This window comes from Barbatula barbatula, assembly GCF_947034865.1.
Source record: "Barbatula barbatula genome assembly, chromosome: 19".
In the NCBI taxonomy this organism is placed as follows: domain Eukaryota; kingdom Metazoa; phylum Chordata; class Actinopteri; order Cypriniformes; family Nemacheilidae; genus Barbatula; species Barbatula barbatula.
Window position 1 is genome coordinate 22076021 of NC_136782.1, and position 24637 is coordinate 22100657.

The following is a 24637-nucleotide window of genomic DNA, read 5'->3' on the forward strand; positions in this document are numbered from 1 at the left end:
TCTAATAATGTTCTTAATAGATATTTTATACCCAGGATTAGGTCTTGTATCTCCACTCTTAAACTTTAATGGCGGATCCATAGACCGGTCACTCTTCATAGACACACAGCTGAACTCTGGATCTGATCTCATCTGATCTACTGATCTATAACACACAACACATTACAGTCATTACTGTACTGAATTACTGTATTTAACAATATCTTATCTATTTATACCGTTAATATAAAAATATACTGTATTTTTGTGTATTTGTCTCAATGAGTAAATTATACAGCACTCATTGGTTTTCTGTGTAAGAAAATATTAATAATCATGAAAATAACATTTCCAAAAAAAACATTTCCATCTCATTTATAAAATAAATCATCAAATTAAATATTAAGGTATAATAATGTTTTATTGATATTTTATACCCAGGATTAGGTCTTTTATCTCCACTCTTAAACTTTAATGGCGGATCCATAGACGCGTCACTCTTCATAGACACACAGCTGGACTCTGGATCTGATCTCATCTGATCTACTGATCTATAACACACAACACATGACAGTCATTACTGTACTGAATTACTGTATTAAACAATATCTTATCTATTTATACCGTTAATATAAAAATATACTGTATTTTTGTGTATTTGTCTCAAAGAGTAAATTATACAGCACTCATTGTTTTTCTGTGTAAGAATATATTAATAATCATCAAAATAACATTTCCAAAAAAAAAAACTTTCCATCTCATTTATAAAATAACTCAAATTAAATGTTAAGGTATAATCATGTTTTATTGATATTTTATACCCAGGATTAGGTCTTTTATCTCCACTCTTAAATTTGAATGGCAGATTCATAGACGCGTCACTCTTCATAGACACACAGCTGGACTCTGGATCTGATCTCTTCTGATCTACTGATCTATAACACACAACACATGACAGTCATTACTGTACTGAATTACTGTATTAAACAATATCTTATCTATTTATACCGTTAATATAAAAATATACTGTATTTTTGTGTATTTGTCTCAAAGAGTAAATTATACAGCACTCATTGTTTTTCTGTGTAAGAATATATTAATAATCATCAAAATAACATTTCCAAAAAAAAAAACTTTCCATCTCATTTATAAAATAACTCAAATTAAATGTTAAGGTATAATCATGTTTTATTGATATTTTATACCCAGGATTAGGTCTTTTATCTCCACTCTTAAAGTTGGATGGCAGATCCATAGACCAGTCACTCTTCATAGACACACAGCTGGACTCTGGATCTGATCTCATCTGATCTACTGATCTATAACACACAACACATGACAGTCATTACTGTACTGAATTACTGTATTAAACAATATCTTATCTATTTATACCGTTAATATAAAAATATACTGTATATTTGTGTATTTGTCTCAATGAGTAAATTATACAGCACTCATTGTTTTTCTGTGTAAGCATGTGTTAATAATCATCAAAATAACATTTCCAACAAAAAAAAATCCTTCAATCTCATTTTAAAAATAAATGATCAAATATGTGAAGGTATAATCATGTTTTATTGATGTTTTATACCTGAGATCAGGCCGTGTCTCTTCACACCTAAAGTTGGATGTCGGATCCATTAGACTCTTCATAGACACACAGCTGGACTCTGGATCCGGGACCCGTTTCAATAAGGAGGTTCAAGCAACACTGAGTTAAAATATGAACTCTGAGTTGATTTACTCAGATAATCTCTACTCTGAGTTTTCTGTTTCAGAACAGCTGGTTTCAATGAGTTCAATCCACTCTGAGTAAGTTCACCTGAGGTTACGCGTGTTCACAGCGGCTTTAAAAAGCCATCATCAATTGAGCGAAGATAACACGATTCACCATGGCAACGCCACGTGACAAAAAGCGCTCCGTTTATTTCTCCGCAGTTGAATTGGAGGCACTATATATATGTGTGTGTATATATACACATTTACATGTAAGATATACATACATACATACATACATACATATAGATACACACACACACACACACATATATATATATATATATATATATACACATATATACCTTCGATTTTTGTCATGTAGGTGCAATCCTTCTGCAATAAAAAGAACATGACAGCAGCTGAAAATGAAATATAAAAACATCATTCAGTCCGGTGAGTTTAAATGCTCTTGCTAGTAGGATGCCTGACTGGGAAATGTTTGATATATTTAATAAACTGGCTTTGAAAGTTATGAGGATATGAGAACCGAGCACTGTGGCTGTAGAAGACAGAAAACTGGCGATGCTTGCAACATAGAAACACACAAACTGAGCAAATCTGAAAACTGGCACAAACTGGCACAGACTTACTGCAACAAGACCAGACTGACAATCTGGGCAAAAGTCTTTTGTGTATTTTAGACATGAATCGGTTCTTTAGAGAAACCCATAACCCTCAAAACTAACAACACAATGTTTTAGTTCTAGTCTGTATGTTGAGCTCAAGTTTAGCTGAAGACTGAAGCTCTAGATACTCTGTGGCCTTGCGAAGATAAACGACTGAATAACAGTTTTAAAAGCAATAAAACATCATGAACTCGACACTTACCTCGATTAAAGTGTTATTAGATCCTCAAAAGATCCCATCAGAGTTAAAAAGAGACTTTACACGTTATAATAAAACACTTTAATACTCGATAAAAGCGACTTTACTCATGTATATAAACTTATAACTTGTATATTCTAAACAAAAATTCTGGAGCTCTTCTGTCACACTGCACTTTCACCTTTGTGTGCTTAACTTTTATTTTTATTCTGTACTTTCGTTGCCTTTGTTGATTGTTACTTGTCTTGTAACCTTACTTGTGTACTGGAAGCTTCTGTAACCAAGACAAATTCCTCGTGTGTGTAAGCACACCTGGCAATAAAGCTTGTTCTGATTCTGATTCAGATTCTGACAGAACTTTACCGGTTTTGACGGGTGTGTATAAAATGGACGCCGGGAGAGAGTCACGTGATGTACTGCGCTCACTCTTTCACTTTCGATTTGGTTAAAATATATCAATAAAAATGTCTAAAATACGTCAACATTTCATAAACACATCTACATGAAGTTGTGACAAAATCATAGGATTTAAATATAAATGATGTCAAACGAATGATATAATTATAAAGTGTCTTCTTTAATCTTCTCTTGACATTAAAGCAGTAAACAGGGTTCATCTGACACACACAGCAGAAAATATCACGACTAAAAGAGTCTAATAGAAACACATCCTGACATCTAGTCTAAAACAAGACAACATTTGAGCTGTAAGTGAACATCTAACAGACGTCTCACCAACCTCAGAATAGACCAGAGATATAAATGTGTCTCTGGTGTTGGACTTTGGAGCAGATTGGCAGTAACTGCAGGTACACCTGAGGTGCAGAATCTTTTCATGGATCTGTTCTAGTTTTTGTAGCTGAAGAGAAATGATCTTGTTGATCAAACAGCTAAAGCTGCTGCTGCATGAACGACAGATGCTTCTACTGCTCAGGAGGGCGTGGCACTGCGGTAAAGTTGGTTTCATATTCGGACTTCCGCCTTCAATAGCTTTGTTAATATACATTTAAAATTTGCAATTACATTTTATTATTATTCCCGATTGTTATAAACATTACATCCAACATTGTTGTCTGCAGAAGTTGATGTTTTAAAAAGGCTGAAAACACGTTCACCTCTATGTAATGATGTGACGTCATCCGCCTCAGAGGGACCGTCTACAAATTTCATGACATTCATGGCAACTGGTAAAGACTATATTAAGATAAAAAAAACATCTGACTCTCATTTTACTTACCAGAGCATGTTGAAAAATGTGATACATGTAGTATTTAACAATTTCATAAACATTTTGTGCCTTAGATGTTAAATGTATACTATTACTGTGTTGATTACAGTGTTTTCTTCAATTACAGATTATCCAGTTCAATAGCTTTTGAAACAAATGAATGGATGCTTTAAAAAGGGTTGGGAAGTCTTTGTTTCACCCTTACAAACTCAATCCAACACTTTAATTCGATATCATATGATTGTGGTGGTTTCACACCTATCGCTGACTTTTTGAATGGGTTTTCCCATAGACACACGACTCACTTCAATAGAATTTAAAATGATGATCGTTTCCATGCAGAACGAGTTACAGAACATTATTCTAAGCACAACGAACTCAATCCAACACTTTAATTACAGAACTCAAATTTACTTTAAAATTTTATTAGGGTTCATGTATTATGTAGCTTACATGTTTCTAGGTTTAGACATCATTGTACACTGGCATTACCAGGCAGAAATTAATAATAGGTTTCAAGGTCATGAATATGAACCATTCCAACGACGAAGGAAAGTAACTTTCATCCAGCAGTCCAGCAACAACCACCATACAGCCTTTGTTAAAAACCTGTCCATATAACTTTTTATATTTACCTTATAAATGTTCAGTCATTACATTTTTGTACCGTAGTTATTTTATTAATTTAGTAATTGAAGTTAAGGTGCAAATATCCAGTTATCCTTCAGGTCATCTCATAACTCTGAGAGATTTATGATTACTCAAGTTAAGAGCACTGTAGATCTACAAAGTTTTTCAAGTGCTACTTAAGTTACGATGCCTTTAAAAAAACTGTAGGTATGTCGATGATAATTAGTATGATGCAGCCCAGTTCAAAGCTTTTAAAATAAAGTAAACTACTGACTTAGACTGAACCAAATTGATTTTTTTACTCTTAAGATACTTCAACTCTTTTATGCATAATTAGTTGTTGTATGTATCAAATGTGTTATATTGGTTTATTGAATTATATTATTCAGCTCCATAGCCTTTTGGAAAAAAACTTCAAATGTCAAGCATATTTAAAGCTCCTTGTACTGTTCATGTTTTTGGAACTTCTGTTCAATAAAACAACCCAATTTAAATTAAGTTGAAACCATTCATGACAATTTGTGTCATATTCTGATTTCACTTAAAATGTCAGTAATGAGTTTCTATACCTAATGGTCTTGATGAATTAATCCCTATATCCTGATTAATTTTATGTTCTATCCTGTTTGATGTAAAATCGGTTTTATAATATGATGGATTCAATCCCAAGGACAGTTATCTAATATTGAAAACATCACTTAATGCAAAAAATACTTTACAACAATGTAAACGATATCCAGTCTGTTTATTCAACACCATTTAGGCATTTTCAGTGTAGCTCTGTTAGCCATTTCAAAACAATCATTTTGAAACAAAACAATATTTAGCATAACAAATACATATCGAATTAAACACACCTATAGGCACATTTCACAAAACCATTGTTGGGACCACTATCTCGAGACAATCTACGTGGTACCACCTCTGGCACAATTCACATAGAATCTGGAACAAAAGATATGTTACATTTGTTTAATGTTTCAATCACTTTCATTTTCATCAGTGAAATCATGAATTGCCCAAACACAGTGCTTTTGTGGTTGAGGTCTGTCTTTTTGTCCACAGATAGAACAATATTCATCCCTTGACACTGCAATTGTTAAAATGAAGATAAGGTTATCATTTTAATACATAAATGGTCGGTCCAAGAAATACAAAAAAAACATTGAAAAGTTGAAATACCTGATACTAGTAAAATTTATTTTGCAACATTTCTCCTGCAGTAGGACATCCAGTCCCTGCTGGGATCTATATTAATGCTTTCTGGAATTTTCGGAAAGTCTTCTACAACCTGCCTGGCCATCTACTCAAAGCAAGGAAATCTCAGAAAATTTCAAGCAATCTCAGTAAAAGTAAAAGTATATGACTATTTTTAATACCTGCATCACAAACACACCACAGCTGCAACCATCTTCCTGAAAAGTATGTTTTATTGATGCAGGCTGCCATTTGGTGTCTACCCAGTCTTCTTTTCCATGCTGATTTCTCCTCATTTTAAAGTTCTCCCTTTTGTTGGAGAAATACAATGGGGGATTTATGTTTTAAGCAAAGTCCCAAATAGACAAAAACACACTGTCAAATGTCATAACAGTGCAGAAAAGTTACAGGTTGTTTGAAAGGCTAATACCCAAATTTTTCACACACCTCTGTGGCTGTCTCCAGTTCATCATTTCCATATTGAGGGTCAACCACAAATATTTGTTTTGATACAGCATGAAGATACTAAAATAAGACAATACATAATTATTGGCAGAAACATTACTATTGGAATGTATTCATGTCTAGATATTTATCTTGTACTTACCACAAACCTCCAGTGGTTATTGTTCACATTGACAGCAGTGATTACTCCATCATATTTCTCAAAGTCAACCTGCATGACATTCAAAAATACCATTAATGTGTTTATGTGAGTGTGGCATTGTTTTAACAACCTGGTGGGGACCTAAACCTGAATGAACACCAACCAATGGGGACTTTTGTCAATGTGGGGACCTAAATTGAAGTCCCCATGGGCAATTTCTTTTTTATAAATCATACTGAACCACAATTTTACAAACCTTTAAAAAGCTAAATTTTGTCTATGATCTTAAGGTTTAGGGAATAAAATATACAGTTCGTGTAGTCTAAAATCATTACACCTATACTATTCCCACAGATATAATACACCAGGCGTGTGTGTTTGTGCACTCACTTTTCGGAGTCCTTGTCGTGGCATCTGCTCTCTTGGGCCATTTATAATTGCACCAGTAGTGTAATGACAGAGCAAGTACAGTTTTGCAGATGCACCCTTTGCATTAAGAATTGCTCTAAGATAACAATCAATAGTCTGAAAGTACAAACATGCAAATTATAATTCAACAATTTAAATCAGTTTGTAAATTGCACATACATTTACTCTTTTTGGCATTCAAATTTCATTCCTGATCAACATACCTCTCCAAATAACCACTTATCGGGCTCCAATGTTTGGAACGCAGTATGATGTAACAGGTACTCCAGTTTTTCATCAGGGGACCTCAGAATGGTTCTAACATTTGCTTTTTTAATTACTTGACATAAATGTAAACTTCTAAACCTGTATACTACATTTAATTAAGGAAAGTCTTACCTCATTTTCTACATCTTTCTCTGTAGTTCTATAGTTCCATTTTGAACCTGTTGCCTGGCTCTTTTTCAGGGCCTTTTTACACTTCTGGGTTTTCTGTGGAACTGGTATGGTCTGTGGTGCTGAAAAGTATTTAGATTTTTTACCCGTTGTTTGGTTTACCTTTTCATCCATTTTTCCTGAGAATGACGGATATCCATTGGTGGAAGAGGCTTTAGCAATAGATTTTCTGAAAGGTTGTGTTGAATTATGTGCTCAGTGTACCTTGTTTGGAGGGAGGAATGCATTTTTCGGATGAATGTTCCAGGTCTGAACTTTTTCTTTGATTTCAGGATGGTATGTTTGACCAATCCAAACCACTTTTCAACATGGCAGTTATGTTTCTTGTTTTTGGTACTTGTGTTTGTGGCATGTCTTTTGGACCATGTGATGCAAATTGTGGATGACCTATCAGTAAACCACTCCACATAGGAAAAATGGCAAGGTAATGCCCAAAGAGCACATCGATGACACCGGGACAAAAGTATGGATTGTTGTCCTCAGGATAAGATGTCTCACTTGCTGCCTGTTCTGTGGCCTCTTCTAGTATGTTTCTGAAATATGGTATGAATGGTGAGCTGCCGACAGTTGTAGTAGCATTTGTTTGGTCTTCACAGCCCCATTTTTCCCGGTCACCAATTTCCATGGTTGTATCCAGTTTCACTTCTTGGGGTGTAGCAATTATATGTTCAAGATTTTTCAGGCTTTTCTTGACATTTTCATTGCTCTGTGGAGTTGTCAGGACTGTACACAGTGCTCTAAAGATGCGTTTCGTTTCAGTCAGTGAACAGGCATTCTGCAGTCTAGCAAATGCAAATGTGACGACGTCTCTCAGCCCTTGGTCATCGGTTTGCTTTGGTATTGCCTGTCTGACTTTCTTTGATGAAAGGGAGCAGGAACATTTGTGCAGCACAGTGTAAGGCTTGATGTTGTCCTGTGTTTTTCTGCCTGTGCAAAGGTCAAAAGCTCTTTCCAGGTAGGATGTGATTTTGTCCCCGTTGAAAGCTATCAGAACACTTTACATGAGAGCCCAACTATAGTCCGTCTCAACCAGGTGGATGTGAATTTTTGTGTATTTGGACAGATGCATTGTAAATTACATGAGCCAAAATGTAATTGGAGGTACGGAATGATCATTTGACAGCATTTCACACACTGGCAAAGGGGGTGCATCACGACCCCTTCCTGGAAGAGTGAGTGCATAGTACAATACTTGCTTTGGTTGATCTGCAATTTTTGAGACCACTCCTCCAGTTGCATCGAGATACAGGGACACAGTGTCAGGTCTCGGGTCTAGCACTCCCTATGTTTGTCTGTGTTTTCTTGTCTTTTGTTTTTCTGGCACGTGATGTGGTTTTTGACTGCTATCACGTGTCTGATTCTGGCGTGTTTCTTTTTCCGTTAGTTTCACTTTAGTTGTTTATTAGTCAATTGCCCTCACCTGGTATCTCCTCTCCCTCAGCATTGCACACGGGTGGTTTCTCATTCACTCATTAGTTCCGGTTCCTTTATATACTGTGTTTTTCCTCTTGCCCATTGTCAGACCTTTAGTGTTTTAAAACTCACCTTGTCTTGCTCCTTGTTTTGAGAGAATTATTTCTTAGTTTTTGAGCTATCTGGACTTCCTAGTTTTTTGCTGTGTATCCTGTTACTCACCTTGTCTCACCTTTATACTCCAGGTCCTAGCGCACTTCCGGGGTGTGGTGGGGTTCCTTTATCTACTGTCCTCAGCGACCGTTACCTCCTCTCTTGGCTGGATATCCTTGTTCTGCTGAGCTCTTTCGGAGACGTCTTATGCCCTGGTGTTCGCGGGTGCGTCAATTCCGGAGGAAACGACAGATCTATTTGACAACGAACCTGACATCTTTTGCTGTGCTACAAACCCACCAGAGAGAGTCGCTGGCTACAGACACTGACCTTTCTGGATTTATACACAGCGGAGGACTCTACAGAACTTCTTGCTCAAACCTCAGCGTGTGCATTTCCACCCTTGCTCTTTCTGCCTTTGATTCATTGGATTTTTTCTGTTCTTGTTTTCTGGAGGAGATTTCACATCAATTTTTTGACTTTCAGTCCCGGGACTTTTGTGACGGTAGCTCCGTCAGAGGTTTATTAATCTCTCTGCATGTGAACGAATTATTGCTAGTTGCAGTGTTTGTTGCTACGAATGCTCTATTCCCTGTATGTAATAAACCTGTCAAATCCTGCGTCTGACTCCTGTAGTCTTCATGACACAGGAAGCCTCATGCGTAAGTGCGCCACAAGAACACTCATTCCAAGCTCAGTGGACATATGAACACCAAAAGGGTCCAGGCTGAAATGCTGGATGTATCCAGGTAATTTGAAATATCTGGTGTCAACTTCCCTTAGTAAGCCTTGGAGGAGATGCATTTCCAGAAACACATCAGTGTGCAGTTGCTTCTTTTTCCTAACTTCCGATGTGATAACCTTCAAAACATTCCTGTTGAGGCAGCTGGACATATTACCAGACAAAAGTTCTGCTCTTTGTGTGGTTTTTAGTGTTTTATAGAAATGGTGGCTGGGTCCATGCATAATAGCTCTAGCCAGCTTTCCTCTTTTGAGTTTTGTTGCTGGCCTAAACTTTCTCTCACTAACTTTGTGCTTTATTTCTCCACGTTGACTGACAAGTAAATTCACAATTTTGCACAATCTGTTTGGCTTGTTTTCCAGGCTGAAGTTATATTTTGCGTGGCATGATGGGAATTTGCAAACAGCCACAATGTGTAAATATGGACTGTTTCTTTTCCTGCTGTGGGCAGCTTTTATGTTCTGATATTTAAAAGAGAGAGTGCAACAGGGATTTTTGGTTTTAAATGCCTTATACACATAGTGAGTCCAGGGTGGCCTTAATTTTGTGGAACTTATTGAAGGTCTTATTTTGTGCCATTCTTTTCTAACAAGGGTGATGGTAAACTTTTTACGCACCTTCGGTACTGTCCTCCAAACATCTCCCCGTTGTGCATCCTCGCCCGTTTCACTTGCTTCTTCCGGGTCCACACTGGAATTCTCTGGGCCAATGTGATTTAGATCTCTTATCTGTTACAATCTCTTCTTCCAATTCCACTTGGTTCTCCTCAGAGTCTCCCTTTTGTTGTGCATCTTTCCCCGTTTTACGTACTTCCAGGTCCACAGTATAATCCTCTGGGCCAATGTCGTTTAGATCTCTTTCATCCATTGCACTCTTTGTTTTTAAATTCCCGCTGTTCTGCTCAAAGTCCATGTTAGTTTGGACAATATCTCCCTCTGTGTCCTCTTTCCAATTCATAACTTTGTCTATGGAAGATCAGATTGAACAGTAAGTGTATATTAAATATAAATTAATTTGAATCAAAATAATGAAATAAATAGTACAAATGTATATAAAAGTGTGGTGAGGAAAAAAAATGTTTTGAACTGTAATCACTATGTCCATGGTTAATGCATGATGCTTTGTTTAAATTAAATCAATGGATACTATATTTAAAAGGTTTAAAGTGTATTCCTTACAGACACAGTCCATGATCCTTTGTTTAAGGTGAGACCGGGTATTGTAAGATTCTTAAAACAAATTAATGAATTATTGCTTAAAAAATAAGTTTGGCCACAACTAAAGTGTCCTAATTTGTTCAGGTCCACTGGAGACAGCAATTGGATTATATAATTATAGTGGCAGAAAACAATATTTACCTTCGTTTGTCATGCTGTATCCTGGCTCCAGTTTTCTTATCTCGCTTGTTTCGGTTTTCGGCCCATATAACCCATAACCAGTGCCGATTTTGTCTGGTGTTCTCACCAAATAAAGCAATGGATACATCTGACCATATGTCAGATGAATATCCCTGGTCCCTGTTTAGAATTCCAGCTTTTAATAGCTGAAACACTACAGCTTCCTTTCCTCCAGCTTGTGCCCATACATCTGTCCTTTTTTGTCTTTGCCCTTTCTTAAACCTACCCATGATTGACAAGTTTTCTTCTTAGTCCTGTAAGACTTATGGACTCTTAAGGGCTTTAAATAACCAGCAGTATTGCATCTATTATTATAAAGGAACAGCTGCTGTTCATCAGATGATTGCAGAAATTGGTCCTGACTGGATATTGGTACCTCCCACTGATGTAAAAAATGTTATGTGAACCTTACGGTTAAAAAAAAGATTCTGCAGGATGAGCTAAGTGAGCTAGATATAAAATATATTTTTAGAATCTTAAGATTCCATTTTAACATGAAAAAGCTTAATGAACATACTTAATGAAATAAGTCAAAATTTTCTTTTATGTATGTTAAGTTAATATAATATCACCATCTGTGTGCACAGAGGGATGTTTACAGTATTTAAGAACTATTCATGGTGCTGAATTCTTCATATTTATGAAAACACAATGTTTCTTTGGACAAACACAATTTTGGGCCCCTGTTGTTAGATTTCTGCCTGAGTTGTGTTGTGCATTTCTTTAGTGACACATGACAAACCATAACCGATAACTTAGAAGTAATTATTTTAATCGTATTGATGCAGCCCTTATTTGAATACATTTTTTGCTGTTCAAGTGTGAAGTATTGTTAATGTGTTGTCATTATAATATAACTCTTCCCCAGGTCTTACTGAACAGACTGGATTGTATTGTAAAATCTGAATTAGTAGTTCAAGACAATTTCCTGGAGTACCCGTTAAATGAATAGTTCACCCAAAAACGGTCAACCCAAGTGAGTAAAAAATAACTTTGGTCAAGGCAATGGTGACATTTTTGGGTGAACTATTGCTTGAAACTGTCACCTCATTCAGCTCATTAGTAGAAACTGCAAGAGCTGAATCAGCTGTGCCAGATTGACTTGGTTGAAACCCACTCATCTAATTATTTGATGTGAGACATTAAAACACTACTACCCCAACAAACCAGTCATGCGGCCTCAATGATTTAAATTACCTAAAGCAATAGGTACTTTAGTTTCCAATCGGACACTCTTGGAATTCCAACATGAAGATTTGTAAAATAAGTCTTTTGGTAGTGAAGGGGTTAGATTAAGGCAATGTCACATATTTGACCTCAACAACGGCAATTTAATTTAGTAATTTGTATTTTACAGACACCCACTAAAAACAAACAAATACACAAGTTTATTAAAAGTCCACACTTATGTGCTGTTTAAGATACCTGAGGTTTAAGGTACGCTGATCCATGGAGGTCACATATGAACAAACAAAAGGGAGATTGGGTGTTCAAGTCCCATATTTGTACTGTCACAGTATGATGCGTCACAGACTGATAAAGCGTCTTTTCTTGATTATTTATTTATTTGTCTTGTCTAATTGTATTTATTCAGATTTCGTTATGTATATTTGATTTGATTTCCTAAGCCTAGGTTGCTTGTATTTAAAGAGTTTTTTTGCGTAGAGTGAGAAGTTTGATCCCCTTTGTTCTAGCCATTGTTGCCAAATGGCCAGCAAAACTTCATGTCGAATCTGGAGGAATTAATGGAATTTATAAGAGAACAAAAATAAAATAAAAATTTCGGCCATTTATCTTTTAAACAGTTTTACTCTGTTTACTTTGTATACGATCTTCTTGCCGGACAATAGGTGTGAAACCACCACAATTATATAAACTCGAATTAAAGTGTTGGATTGAGTTCGTTGTGCTTTGAATAATGCATCTCGTTCTGCATCGAAACGGCAATCTTTTTAAGCGTTTTTAAAGCGAATCATGTTTCTATGGGAAAACCCATAAAAAATTGACTTATGGTAAAAATTATAACTATTTCAAGAGTTGCAGCATGTACTTTAGAGTAAAATGACAATATCAAACGTGTAGTGGAGCAGTCAGTGCTTTTGTAACCTATTGACCTATGATGTCATAAAAGTAACCAATAGAACATTTGAGAGTGGATATGTTATATCTGATGTACACATTTGACTTAATATTTTGAAGGAATACTACTTAGTCAAGTGTTTGTCAAAAATTAAACATCCTGTTTGTTGTTATGTTTTCTGAGAAGATGCCATTAATCCTATGGGTTCATTACCAGGGACAGTAAAAGTTCACCAATTGAAAACATCACTCTTTTCTCATGTAGATACAATACTGTAAGAATTATTTTACGTAAAAGCAAAACACAACAGGAAGCATAAAACTAGTACACCCAGTTTGTTTATTCAACACACAGAGAACACTAAAGTATATACATAATATAATGACCATTACAATCTTTATCACACTTTAAACTAAATAAACAGAGGTGAAAACAAGAAAACATCGACTGTTGTCTGTTCTGAAGAGTCCAAATGTGAATTTCCTCCAGTCAGCCTCTTTTTCTTTAAACCTATAGAACAGATTAATGTGTTATAAAAAATACAGGACAACATTTAATTAATATACTTTTAATGCAAGCTTTATTTGTTGCTGAATGTATATCACAATCAGTACAATAGACAACACATCAACACGATAGTTGCTGGTAGACCTGGGGCCTGTTGCACAAAAGCTGGGGCCCGTTCTTCGTACGTCGCTTATTACATCCGAGATCAAAAGACACATCTAAGATGATATCATCGGGCTAATCGGGTTCTTCGAACACACCTGTTGTTTATGATTAGTATCGCTGGATTGAGTTATCTGAGATCATTCACGTTCTTGGTCAGCTGTGGCCTGGTGGTCAGAGTGTTGGGCTTGTGATCAGAAGGTTTGAATCTCAGTGTCAGCAGGTCATGACTGAAGGGCCCTTGAGCAAGACACCTTACCCCTGATTGCTCTGCAGTAATGTGTCACTGTATAAAACTACTTATAAGTCGCTTTGGATAAAAGCGTCTGCCAAATGAATAAATGTAAAAGGGGATATGTATCGATAGTAGAAACAATGATCAACAACGCTGTTATTGGCTGTTCAGCATGGCTAAAGAACACGCCCAGTTTTTCTCTCAAGCAGAACAAGAGCTTTTAATGGAATGTTATGCCCAATTTGAAAGTTAAATTAAAACACCAGGGAACACCTCAAAGTCTGTCAAAGCCAGGAGAGAGGGCTGGCAAAAAGTAGCAGACAAATTAAATGCGTAAGTGGTTAGATGTTTCTATCACTTTCTACTGTATGTAGTTGTGCATTTTTCATTTCATAAACTTTGTTCTTTTATGTCAGAGCCACCACGAGACCCACTAGAACATGGGAACAAGTAAAAGTGAAGTACAAGAATATTCTACAAAATGGTAGCCTTTACTTCTTATACAGTCCTTATTTTAAAAAGCCACTTTTTTCCTCTTTAAAAGCCACTGTTAAATGATGTGTTTGTCTATAACAGCCACCAAGAAAAAGGCTGAAAGAAAAAAAACAGGTGGTGGTCCTGCACCCCCACAATATACCCCAGCAGAAGAGCTGGCCCTTGGGTTGAATTCAAACCGACCCATTGTGGAGGGCATCCCTGGGGGCAGCTCTTCCTTAGACCCAAAGCCAGGGACCAGTAGCAGCAACACCTTCATCACTGGTAGGCTAAATGAGCTTTAAATTCTCTTAGTACACTGTGAAATGGTTTGTTGCTGCATTAAATGAAGTATAATCCAAATGGCTGCAGTCATTTCAAATGTTTGTGAAAGTGAAAAATTCTAAACTTTTAGTTCATATAAAATGTTGCCATGAGTTATTAATCACAATTTTGTTTACAGTGTAGTTAACTGTAATGACATTATGTCTTTTGTGCAGTTTTAAATAAAACACCAACACTTTTACCTGTTCCCAAGCAAGTGGTGGCTGCAGCATATGCAGTAAGTTGTGTTTTTCTAACTTTTACATCAAAAGGAAAGAGTGCAACACTTTGTAATACCCATTTATTTCCATTGCACAGGACAGTGAAGAAACCCTTTCAGATTGTCCTTTGGAGGAAGAACCTGTAAGTGCATAAATAACTTTACCCTAATTTGTATATACTTGTGTAGAAAAATTGCACTGGAGATAGAGTTGCTTCAGAGTAAGTGCTAATACATTATTTCACACATAGTATTTCTGACTTTCCATAACTATCTCTTATTGCAGGCAAAAGATGACTAGCGGGCTTTTCTTTATAAAGAATATTTTCAATAAAACTCAAGGAACTAAGCATATTTGTTTTTTTTATTATATTCAAAAATGGTGTTCCACAATTCGGTCCCGTGCAGCTCTGCCACTAGGTTGGTTCAAGTGCAGTGGCTGGAGGTCATCATCAGGCTGCACCCCCACCACAGGGGTCCTCTCCTTTCTGATGGTGGCAATGTTATGCAGTATGGCATATGCAACAATTCTGTCACAGGCCCTGTCAGGTGCAACCCTCAGACTTTTCAGACACTGAAATCTTCCCTTTAGTTGCCCAAAGGTAACTTTAATGCGTGCCCTTGTCCTGGCTAGAGCTGCATTGTAACGGGTTTGTGGTCCAGGGTTTGGCTCAGGGAAGGGCGTTATAAAATACTGCCTGCAGGCATAGCCCCTGTCTCCAAGCAGGATCCCGTCACAATCCCCTGTATAATGGAAAAATGCAGTTCTGCATAATACTGTGTATAATACTGTGAGCTTGAAATGTATATGTTCCCTTACCACGTTCAAATAATGTGCATAAATGTGACTCTCTGAAAATACTTGAGTCATGCACTGATCCTGGCCATTATGCTTCCACATTGGTGACATGGAGCATAGAGTCACACACCATCGACGAGATTTTAGTCAGTCAACTGCATACTTTTTGATTTCATGACTTTTTTTTTCAAGTAATATATTACTAATTAGGAATATTATAAATGGAAATCGTAATTTACCTGCACATTTACAGTATGAACACCCTTTCGCTTCACAAAATCCCCTTCATTGGGGCCTGGTGGGGCCTTGATGGGGACATGTGTGCAGTATATGGCACAAAACAGGTTAAGTTGTGTTTATTGGTCTTATTTAGATGAAGTTACCTCAGGGGTGATTGAGTGCCGCTGATCGAGGAGGCAGAGGAAGAAACACTCCTACAAGATCTTCACAATATATTAAAGCATGAAACGTTAACCACACAAACCATAAATAATCATTACTTACTAATATAAGTAAATAAATGATTTACGCTACAACATACAATCTGAATTTATCAAAAATATGCAGACAAACAGCATCCAGGTCTTGCTCGAAAAACCGCTTTTTTAACTGAGGTAAGGGGAGCTGTCGATCAAAATATCCCCAGCCAATGAGAATCAAGCACATTTAAGCCCCGCCCTCACACCGTGTTTTCGTCTCACCCGGTGGTCTCGCCACTTTCTTTCCTTCTCCCACTGTGACGTAAAGATCCGAGTGTTGCGTTTCTCTCAAACTTCTCCCGCAGATTTCATCTTTCATTCATGTTGAAAATATCAACGACCCTTACAGCAAGAGAAAGTTTAAATTAGTTTCATTAGTCTTAATTAAAAAGTCCAACAATGCTTACCGTATCAAAAATAGCTAAATGAATAAGGTGATTAGATGCAAAAATAATCTCTTAATTTCTACCAATAGGCTACTAAACATTATTTATTGACTTCACAGAGTGACATCACAGGTGCAGATATCGGAGCAGTCTGCAGGTGGCAGTAGAGCGTCTCTATCGCTTTGTCTCGTTCACTCGCCGCCCGCAGAAGAAGAAACCGCATCAGAAGTGTCGGGTTTTGTCAGGAGAAACAGCCGCATTAAATCATGGAGGAAACCGCCAAGAAAGAGAAAAAACAGGCCGAAGTAACAGAAGAGAAGGACAAACAACCCGCGGGAAAAGAGAAAGAGAAGAAAGAAGAACAGGAGCTGGTAAGATAGAGAAAGAGAAATGAACGCGTTACACACAGTTGCTGAATCCGCCTGAGTCACTGCAGGCCAGATCCTCGCACACAACATTCATTCACCATAACGCGTCACTTATTTACGATTCACTCATTATTGCTGTTATGATAAGCGTTCACTTCTAATTAATTTAAAACATAATATCTCAGACCATTAAAATAAAAACGACCGTAGCTATCACGACAATGTAAATTGCAGTTTTACATATAGACGTTTTAAACAGGATTGCATTAAATGAATAATAGGTGTGGAGGTATATATATGTATTACGAGTCTATATGACGAGTGTGTGTGTTTAGAGAGTTTGTGTGAATGTGTAAATGTTGTTGTACGAATTTTGTGTGTGTGTGTTGTAGGATGTTCAGTGGGTAAATTAATTCACATGATGTGTTTTTTGTCAGTCAGAGGAGGACAAACAGCTGCAGGATGAGTTGGAGTTGCTGGTGGAGAGACTTGGTGTAAGTTCAGCTCATTAATGCTGATGTTTCCTTTTACAGCCTCTTTAAACCAACAAGGAATCTGAATTTACCATTGTTAACTTTCTTGAAAAGTTCTGACTTAAGTGATATTATTATTGAGTTTGTTTTTTGATCTGGGAGAGCTGTTTTACAACAGAACACGTAACGTTAAAGAATATGAATGCGCCGTGAATGTCATTTTATTCTGACTTTTAAGACAGTAAATTCAGTCCATATGCTGGTGAGATATCAGATGATGTAAATTTTCTGGGTCTCTGTTTCTCAGGAGAAGGACACATCTCTGTACCGCCCTGCTCTGGAAGAACTGCGTCGTCAGATCCGCTCATCTACGACCTCCATGACCTCCGTGCCTAAACCCCTCAAATTCCTGCGACCCCATTATGCCAAACTCAAAGAGATCTACCAGAATATGACCGCAGGGGAGAACCAGGTGTGTTTATGATATTCAATATATGCACTTCACACAGATCAAAGTTTTGTTATTAATATATTTTATTGGAATAATGTATGCAGTGTGTCTAACAGCTATTTCTGCTTGACAGCATTTCTGTGCTGATGTGGTGTCTGTGCTCGCCATGACCATGAGCACTGAGAGAGAGTGTCTCAAATACCGTCTGCTGGGCTCGCAGGAGGAGCTCGCCTCATGGGGTCATGAATACGTCAGGTACAGCTGCACAATATGTAATCAAAGACCACATAATAAAAACTTAAGGAATGTAACGTGATAATCTAAAATCTGACATTTCATTACACTAAACCTTCAAATGGACAGTTAATCCAAAAATTACACCTTTGTGTTTCTAGGCATCTGGCAGGAGAGGTCGCTAAGGAATGGCAGGAGATTGAGGAAGGCGATAAAGCCCAACAGGAGCTTCTGTTGAAGCTTGTGAAAGAGATCGTTCCGTATAACATGGCCCATAATGCCGAGCACGAGGCATGTGACCTTCTCATGGAGATCGAACGACTCGACATGCTGGAATTGTACATTGATGAAACAGCATATGCTAAAGTCTGCCTTTACCTGACCAGGTAAGTGTCACGCTTACCCACAATCCCTCTCAACTCACATCTTTAAGTTTCCTCACTGCTCTGATCTCTCTGACTCTCCAGTTGTGTGAGTTACGTCCCCGAACCCGAGAACTCTGCTCTGTTGAAGTGTTCTCTCAACATCTTCCGTAAATTCAATCGTTACCCAGAAGCCCTCAGACTGGCGCTGATGCTTAATGATGTGGAGCTGGTGGAGAACATCTTCACTTCCTGCAAGGACATGTATGATGCACACAAACACAAACATCACTAAAAGGGCCAATCCACCAAATGGGTGCATTTTGCTTGTTACTCAAAATTAAAACTTAACTTCAAAATGAAACCCCTTTTTTCACAGAATCTAATAATACACATACTTGACTATTAAAAATGAGTATGGGTCCATCTCAAGTACTACATTTAATGTTTATAAGTGGATGATGCATGCATTAATCATTATGTAAGTAACATGAGGTTTTTAGCATAAAATTAGCAAATACATGATATGTAGCCGCTCGTGTACATGCTAATAGCAAAAACCAACTAGGCATATTCTAGTGATTTACCAAATATGTATAATTTTAACTAAACAAATGACATCTATGAAATAATTTGGGTAACAGGACAGTATTTTCAAAATGAAGCTCCAATATGATCAAATATGTAAAAAAGGAAAATGGGAGAACTAACCATCATTCCTCTTCCCGTGGCCTTCACTAGATCCAAATGATGTAACTTTCTGTTCAAAAACTGAATTCCAATTGAATTTAATTATTTGAAGCAGAGATGATGTATGGATTTATGAAACAATGCAAAATATAATGCGTGCATATTTAGTCCTGTTTACAGAAATGGCACCCGTTCAGTGGAATGGCCTAAAAGCCGTTTGTACACTTTGTTATGGACATCTTTGTAAACAGAACTTCTTTAAAGACATAAATCTTAATCCCTTTTTCCTCTATGATAATCATTTACACTTAAACACTTTAAGAGTCGTAAATGCCTGATTCTGAAGTTTAACATGTTTCTGTGATGTGTGTTTGTGTGTAGTGTCATTCAGAAACAGATGGCGTTTATGTTGGGTCGACACGGCATGTTCTTAGAGCTCAATGAAGACGTGGACGATTATGAAGATCTGACGGAGATCATGTCCAACGTGCAGCTTAACAGCAACTTCCTGGCGCTCGCTAGAGAGGTACGCACCTGCGCAGATAAATCTGCAGAGGGATATTGTTATAGTCGTTTTGGACATTTGTTGATCTTTTACTTTTCCCCTCCACAGTTGGATATCATGGAGCCTAAAGTTCCAGACGACATCTACAAAACCCACCTGGAGAACAACAGTGAGGACCTTCTTCAAATCTCCACTGGATCGTGCTGCTGTTTATCAGGTGTTTGACCCTCTCTCTCTGTTTCTCTCAGGGTTTGGAGGCAGTGGATCACAGGTGGACTCTGCTCGCATGAATCTGGCCTCTTCGTTCGTCAACGGCTTCGTCAACGCAGCGTTCGGTCAAGACAAACTGCTCACGGAAGATGGAAATAAGTGGCTGTACAAGAACAAGGACCACGGTGAGAACCCCTTCATTTCCGTCTCGGCTCCCATGTCACAGATTTCACTGTGAATAATTCATCTGTAATTCTACAGAAAACGAATGTAATAACTGCTCCCAAACTTTTAAACTGTGTGTTGCAGGCATGCTCAGTGCGGCGGCGTCTCTTGGAATGATTCTGCTGTGGGATGTGGATGGAGGTTTAACACAAATCGATAAATATCTTTATTCGTCTGAAGACTACATCAAGGTAAACACACTCTACACACAGAGTGTCTGGTGTTTGTGTTCTGACTGATATTTGTGTATGTCTCTCTGCAGTCGGGGGCGCTGTTGGCGTGTGGTATCGTGAATTCCGGTGTTCGTAACGAGTGTGACCCGGCGCTGGCTCTACTGTCCGATTACGTCCTGCACAACAGCAACATCATGAGGATCGGAGCCATTTTTGGGTAATTCAGAAAACATGGATTCAGTCAGCATGAGTATGTGAGCTTGAGCGTGACGTGTCGCTGTGTTTGTGTGTGTAGGCTCGGCCTGGCATATGCTGGTTCTAACAGAGAGGACGTTCTCTCACTTCTGCTTCCTGTCATGGGAGACTCAAAATCCAGCATGGAGGTACGTGAGTGTCCATCAGGTTCCTCATTGATGAACCGCTGTGGTTCTGTGTTTGATGTGTGTGTTTGTGTACAGGTGGCTGGAGTGACGGCGCTGGCATGTGGAATGATCGCTGTGGGCTCCTGTAATGGTGATGTCACTTCCACCATCCTTCAGACCATCATGGAGAAGAGTGAGCAGGAACTGAAGGACACCTATGCCCGATGGCTGCCTCTCGGTCTTGGACTCAATCACCTTGGTAAGACTAAACACATCACTCAACACCTCACTTTGAATTCAGTAGAGACCCTTGATTGTTCCTCTCCAGTGGGCTTACTGTCACTTCCTTTACTGAAATACAAAGCCAATCAGAATCCATGAAACCGTAGCCGTCTGGGTCCTTATTGGATAACAAACGGGGCATGGGGCATGATCTACTGCGAAACAAAACATTACTGTTGAATAATAGAGCTATGATAATTTTACACTGGTTTTACGATAATCCTATCGGTTGAGCTGCCAGTTGATTAATTTTCCCTTTGGGACGTGGTTCGGCTTGACCCCTTAATTGCTGCTTGCAACTTTTTTTATTTGAAAGTTTTCCGTTTTTAACATTTAGTTCAGAATATTGTAGGGATGTAACAAGTCACTCAGCTCGCAATGCGATTGACAATACTGATCTAACGACATGATTCATTCATGATTTATTTTTACGAAATGAGTTGAGACAAATAAGAAATGGAACAACTTGAATTGATTGTGTTTTGCACAGGTAAAGGTGAGGCAATTGAGACGACTCTCGCCGCTCTGCAGGTGGTACCTGAACCCTACCGCAGTTTTGCCAACACATTGGTGGACATCTGTGCATACGCAGGTGAGTGAATAACTCCTGCATGGGCTGCAGGGAGCAGACCCTTTTAAACACTATTAATTTGGGGTGTCACTCTTCATGTCTTACCTGTTTCTCGTGGTGTCTCAGGTTCTGGTAACGTTCTGAAGGTTCAACAGCTGTTGCATATCTGCAGCGAGCACTACGACAATAAAGACAAGGACGAAGACAAAGATAAGAAAGACAAAAAAGACAAAGATAAGAAAGAGGCTGCATCAGATATGGGTTCCCACCAGGTGTGTGTGTGCCTCTCTCTCACTTTCTGTGTGTGTGTGTCTCAGCAGCATTAGTTATTCACTGGTCCAAAAATGAGGAGCCGTACCCGAAGAGACCTGTGATTGTGCAACACACCCGTACCCGTCCAATTTTTTTAACGTTGGACCTGAAACCGTTAAGACACGAGAAAGTTAGACTCAAACCTGGCCGGAAAGCCAGCCCTGACAGCTCGCTCGTGGTTTTTTTCACCTTATTTTAAGTTACAAAATTGTAATCGATTTGGGTATTATAAAAAATATTAAATACAACGTAATAGTATTTGGACCGGACCCGGCTAACCAGTTAAAATATAGACCCGTACGGGTCCCGTGTCGGGTCCTTCGTGAAGACCTATACATCAGACTCACTCTTCTCTCTCTGCTGCCCCTGCAGGGTGTGGCGGTGTTGGGCATCGCTCTCATCGCTATGGGTGAGGAGATCGGTTCAGAAATGGCCCTGCGAACATTTGGTCATCTGGTGAGTCACGGTCATTATCACACCAGCTGCTCTGACATGTAGAAACCACAAAACATCTTTTAAACATGCCACACGTGACTAGATGATGTATCACACATTTATAAAATAGATTTCCTCCTGTTAGCAATTTAAAATTGAGACAAATCATGAACATTGTACTGGTGTTGTGGTTAGCATTAAGACTTCCAGCTCCATTGTTCCATCCATAATATTTTTCATTTTCTCTCCCCCTCTTATCTGGCCGCAGTTGCGTTACGGAGAGCCGGCGTTAAGGAGAGCCGTGCCATTAGCACTCGCTCTGATCTCGGTGTCAAACCCGAGACTGAACATTCTGGACACTCTCAGCAAGTTCTCGCATGATGCCGACCCAGAAGTGGCCCACAACTCCATCTTTGCCATGGGAATGGTCGGCAGCGGTCAGTCAACAGTTTATATGCCTGTGAACAATTTATATTTTTAAAATGAGGTACAGCCCTTATGACCTTACGTAGAGCTTCAGTCAATCAGATTGTTTGGATTTCTTCCACAGGGACAAATAATGCACGTTTGGCTGCTATGCTCAGACAGTTGGCGCAGTATCACGCCAAAGACCCCAACAACCTCTTCATGGTCCGACTCGCACAGGTAGGCCGCAGAATTGACTCCCCTGACTAACCCTAACCCTAACCTAACCTGTGCTTAGAATGGCAAAAATACAAATTCTGTCATCATTTGTTCATCCTCAAACCTGTCTGTGAGTCTTTCTTCGGAGGAGCACAAAAGAAGATATTTTGAGGTTTTGTGTTCATGCAGTGGGAGTCAATGGAGTTCAGTGTTGTTTGATGATTGACAAAATCTTCAAAATATCTTCTGTTGTGTTCTGAAGAAGAAAGTTATAAATGTTTAGAATGTTCAATAATGATTTTGATGTATTTCCTCTAAGCAAAATCTGATTTCTTATTTACCTTCTAGTGGTTTTTGGGAGAAACATGATGCAGATTGGCAGTTGTTTTACTGTGTTTGTGTTTTTCTTAGGGTCTCACTCATCTGGGTAAAGGCACATTAACGCTGTGTCCGTACCACAGCGACCGACAGCTCATGAGTCAGGTGGCTGTCGCTGGACTCCTCACTGTACTGGTGTCATTCCTCGACGTGAAAAACAGTACGAGCCTCATTTGCTCTTATGATCCTCATGAAAGCAATGTCTGCTCTGTACATTTGTATGTTTACTGCGCATGGTAAAATTCTCTCTCTCTCTGCAGTAATCCTGGGCAAGTCTCATTACGTTCTGTACGGGCTGGTGGCGGCGATGCAGCCACGTATGTTGGTCACATTTGACGAAGAGCTCCGACCTCTGCCGGTGTCTGTCCGTGTCGGCCAGGTATGTTATATTCACGTGTGATGTGACCACACTGCAATTCTTCATTATCAAGAAGTAATCATTTTCTCTCTCTGTAGGCTGTTGATGTGGTGGGTCAGGCGGGTAAACCCAAGGCCATCACAGGTTTTCAGACTCACACCACACCAGTGTTGCTTGCTCATGGCGAGCGAGCAGAACTGGCCACAGAGGAGTACATCCCCGTCACGGCTATTCTCGAGGGCTTCGTCATACTGCGCAAAAACCCCAACTATGACGCCTAGACACTCAGACGGACGTGCACGGCGCCGGGGACCTCTGATACACCTGTAAAATATTTAGCGACGCCTCACGCTCTGAACCCGTCTGTGTTTCTCTCTCGGTTTTGTCATTTTGTAATTAGAGCATGAAATGAGCGTAACTTTGTTTCATCCTGCTAAACCGTTTTCTCCTTTTTTGAGTTGTTTTTCTTACTTGTTCTGTGGAAAGGTTGAGATACGAAAATAAAATAATTGTGGTCAATTTAGTTGTTTGTTATCGTTTTCCTGTATATTTGTATTTTCCAGTTTGCTACAATATCACAAAATTACTCATGATACAAACATGACTTTGTTGACGTTTGTCAAAGCTTTTTAAGAAAGAAATCAGAATGTTGTTTTAACACAATTCCCACATGAAAGAACTAGTGTACTTCACTATAGTAAATTGTGCTTTTAACCTTATTATGGCAAAGTTAATGTTTCACTGAATTGAATACTTGTAGTGTTCATTAATAAAGTCTATTAATACTATAATATACTAGTTTACTATAGTAAACACTGATGTGTGTGATATAGTATATGTGGATTGGGTATCATTAACGTGTAACACGTTCTTCACACTAAAACGAATAAAGACATTTAAATAAGAATGTAGTCGATAAGGAATAGCAATATTCGTCATCTTATAAACCTACTGAAAAATATTTTAATCATCTTTAGTAATAAATGTAATTCGCCAGCGTCGCACAGTCATTTTTGAAGTTCATTGCAGCTGACGTAATGAAGGACACGCCTCTGTGATCCAGTCAGGTCCTCAACCAATCAGAATGCTGCTAAATATTAATTAATCTTCGGTCCGATAGTTGTTTTATAATAGATGAATCCCC

General features: G+C 38.4%; 2 protein-coding genes across 13 annotated transcripts in view; one reads left to right on the top strand and one right to left on the bottom strand.

The window, feature by feature from the left end:
• LOC306908488 (NACHT, LRR and PYD domains-containing protein 3-like) overlaps positions 1–3554 on the bottom strand; it is a 316456-nt gene extending 312902 nt beyond the window's left edge. For 3 of the 12 annotated variants that reach the window (XM_079481394.1, XM_079481401.1, XM_079481393.1), the window contains exons 1-7: positions 3323–3439; positions 2061–2117; positions 1571–1649; positions 1185–1298; positions 801–914; positions 417–530; positions 32–145 (exon numbers count right to left, since the gene is read on the bottom strand). In XM_079481394.1, the coding sequence (XP_079337520.1) occupies positions 32–145; positions 417–530; positions 801–914; positions 1185–1298; positions 1571–1649; positions 2061–2109 (584 nt within the window). In that variant the 5' untranslated portion in view covers positions 2110–2117; positions 3323–3439. Of the gene's footprint in view, positions 1–31; positions 146–416; positions 531–800; positions 915–1184; positions 1299–1570; positions 1691–2060; positions 2118–2586; positions 2694–2840; positions 2943–3322 lie in introns of those variants that run through there. The other 9 variants (XM_079481399.1, XM_079481398.1, XM_079481397.1 and 6 more) reach the window with 9 other exon arrangements.
• Positions 3555–16599: 13045 nt separating this feature from the next.
• psmd2 (proteasome 26S subunit ubiquitin receptor, non-ATPase 2) lies at positions 16600–24016 on the top strand. Its single transcript, XM_079481415.1, has 21 exons — positions 16600–16851; positions 17286–17342; positions 17629–17793; positions 17906–18027; positions 18168–18392; positions 18474–18632; positions 19440–19584; positions 19672–19732; positions 19812–19958; positions 20083–20189; positions 20261–20388; positions 20467–20554; positions 20630–20792; positions 21306–21407; positions 21513–21658; positions 22071–22154; positions 22402–22570; positions 22684–22778; positions 23169–23295; positions 23396–23514; positions 23592–24016. The coding sequence occupies exons 1-21, from the start codon at positions 16747–16749 to the stop codon at positions 23772–23774; spliced, it is 2697 nt and encodes an 898-aa protein (XP_079337541.1). The 5' UTR covers positions 16600–16746; the 3' UTR covers positions 23775–24016.
• The last annotated feature ends 621 nt before the right edge of the window (positions 24017–24637 follow it).

Excerpts from the sequence above, each read along its gene's own strand:
- psmd2 (XM_079481415.1), top strand. The coding sequence starts at position 16,747 with ATGGAGGAAACCGCCAAGAAAGAGAAAAAACAGGCCGAAGTAACAGAA. Across the intron at positions 18,633-19,439 it reads TTCACTTCCTGCAAGGACAT|TGTCATTCAGAAACAGATGG; the intron begins GTATGATGCACA and ends GTTTGTGTGTAG. Across the intron at positions 22,779-23,168 it reads TCATGGTCCGACTCGCACAG|GGTCTCACTCATCTGGGTAA; the intron begins GTAGGCCGCAGA and ends TGTTTTTCTTAG.